We start from the raw sequence: 2,415 nt of genomic DNA, 5'->3' as shown, positions 1-2,415 counted from the left end.
GACTTCCTATGTGGTTAAAGTTTTTGCACTTTTTGAAGTAAGGAAACTTTTAATAGGAGTCTTTGATCTACGTTTAGTGGGTTTTGACTGTTTTTAAACTGGCACGCGGAAGAAAATTTAGTGGTGACAAGAGATCATGATGGTGAACAATAAAGACAATAGATCGAGTGTTTGTCTCGGAACTATCGCTCTGATAGTTTCCCCTTGGAAATTTGATTTTCTTAAAACAAATATTTGCCCCAGAAGCTAAGCTTTCTGGGCAAATATGCTAGTTTTAAGAAAATGAAATATCCGCGGGCAACTATTACCCGATAGTTCCTTGACAGAAACACTCTTTTGTTTAAATGGTGTTTGTTTGTAACTATACACGACGTAATGGTTGTGCCACAACTGAAAATTAATGCAAACATTCCGCATGTGCGATTTTTGGAAAATTTAAAACTCTATTTCATCTACTGCTTATGACCATTAAAAGTAAACTGACAAATTTGCAAATTTGGTACGAGATACTGAGAGGCCTCACTTTGATGGTATTAAAGTCCTTTGATCATAGCATGTAGCATGGCATAGTTCACACGTAAGTAGCCATCTTGGCCTTGCATCACAGTCCACGGGTAAAGCTTCTGAACTTCCTGTGCAATGACTCCCGACTCCCGACCACTCAGTCCGTAATATTTCGTGGCATTCGTATTCCATACCCAGGATACCCCTCTGAGACGAATTACGTTGTACTCGGAGCAAGGCAGTGTTGTAATATTTGTCTTAAGTTGTTCGTCGCTAAATAAAAACATGGCGGCAAGCCCGCCAAGAAATCCTACCGCAGAATCAACCCAACTGAACCCATCACTATCTTCATTTTCATACCTCTTTCTGTAAAAATTATTTTCCTTCTCTGCTTCTTCCCTCCTCTTTCTCTCCTTCTCTTCTTGTTGTTTTCTTTTATAAATGCTTTTCATTTTTTTCTTTGCAGCACTTATCTCACTTTTCAAGGAGCACACCGTTTCAAATTTCTCCAAAGTTTCATCCATGGAGCTTTCAATGTCCTCTGCTGGTAATTCCAGAACCGGTTGCACAATATCTTCATAGTTTCTGCGGCAGATAGTCTTTTCAAACATTGAATAAAAATCCCCGAAATCGTCCCAAGAGTTATTCCTTATCCTTTTCACAGTCTCGCTTGCCAGTTCGGCTAGTTCTCTACCACTGATAGAACCTCCATTGAGAGTCTTCTTGGCTGGAAATGCTTGGAAACCCATCGACAGTTTTTTCATAGCGTCCCAGCAATCACTTTTGCGAAGTTTTTCGAAGTTTTTCAGCGTATCTGCGTCGACGAATGGAATCTTGTTCACTTGAATGGTCTCTTTGGGAAAACGCTTTGCGATTACTCTCCTTTCCTCTTGCATGGTTTTGTCGAACAAGGGATCTGCAATGGACCGTCTTATGTAGTCAATGTCTGGTTCCTCCAATTGGCTTCGTATCACAATTCGAAGTTTCGGAAAGTTGTCGTGAGGCACGTTTGGGAACACAAGATCGCTTAATCGTGATACGCGATACAAGAAGTGCAGATTTTTGTTTCCAACAATATTGTTTGCGAACATGGCTAACCCTGACGACAGCAGCGTTGTAAACATGCTGAAGTTATCAGTTTGACTGTCATCTCCCAGGTCGGTTCCTTCAACATCTAACAGAATAACGTTAATACCATTACTTTTCACTCGAATGATGTGCGCCCAAACACCGCGTGTGACCGGCACAAGAGAATCGCCTGTTTCGAATATCTCTTGTATTTCTAACTGCCCACGACTCAGTTCTGTCCACCAGACACGTGTAATGATGTTAAGTGTGGTTGATTTGCCAACCCTCGCATCTCCCAAGACAGCAATGACGTGAATAGGCCCCGCTAGCTTTGAAATCTCGTCCAGTACACCTTGATTTATCTCATAAGTTCCCGTATTGTTGTTTAACTGTAGGAAAAGCTTTGCTTTCCCTCCGGCGAAGGCAAGCAGAGGAACGCTAACAGCAAAGAGTAAAAATGCCAAAAGCTGTACATTCGTCATATTGCTTTCTGTAACTTTCCGCAGACCGAGCGCGCGGAAAACGACTTTACTTTATCAAGTCCAGTGGCTGTGGTTGAAATATCGTAATTCTCAACAAGAAAACTCAGTTTCTCGGAAATCATTTGCATAGTGTTTTGAACAAAGGCTGTCTCTTCTTAGTGCAAAAGAATGACGTAATTTGTATCCATAGATATGCACAAATCGTATTGCAGAATATAACGGTTAAGTAGTTCCTAAACAATGTAATGATTTACAAGTAACGAAAGCAAATAACGCGGTAAAAATAACAAGGCTAAAAAATAATGCTGAAAAAATTAAAAACAATCGTAACAAGAGAACTGTACAATTTTGTTAATTCATT

General features: G+C 40.3%; 1 protein-coding gene across 1 annotated transcript in view; it reads right to left on the bottom strand.

Moving 5' to 3' along the window:
- Positions 1-2,192, bottom strand: part of LOC137999648 (guanylate-binding protein 2-like) — a 2,839-nt gene extending 647 nt beyond the window's left edge. Inside the window, exon 1 of the mRNA XM_068845492.1 lies at positions 1-2,192. This exon is cut by the window's left edge and continues 647 nt beyond it. Within this exon, the coding sequence (XP_068701593.1) occupies positions 534-2,054 (1,521 nt within the window). The 5' untranslated portion in view covers positions 2,055-2,192 and the 3' untranslated portion in view covers positions 1-533.
- Between the last annotated feature and the right edge of the window lie 223 nt (positions 2,193-2,415).

This window comes from Montipora foliosa, chromosome 4 (assembly GCF_036669935.1).
Source record: "Montipora foliosa isolate CH-2021 chromosome 4, ASM3666993v2, whole genome shotgun sequence".
Taxonomy (NCBI): domain Eukaryota; kingdom Metazoa; phylum Cnidaria; class Anthozoa; order Scleractinia; family Acroporidae; genus Montipora; species Montipora foliosa.
The sequence above is the reverse complement of the archived record's forward strand: the minus strand, read 5'-3'. Positions and strand labels throughout refer to the sequence as shown.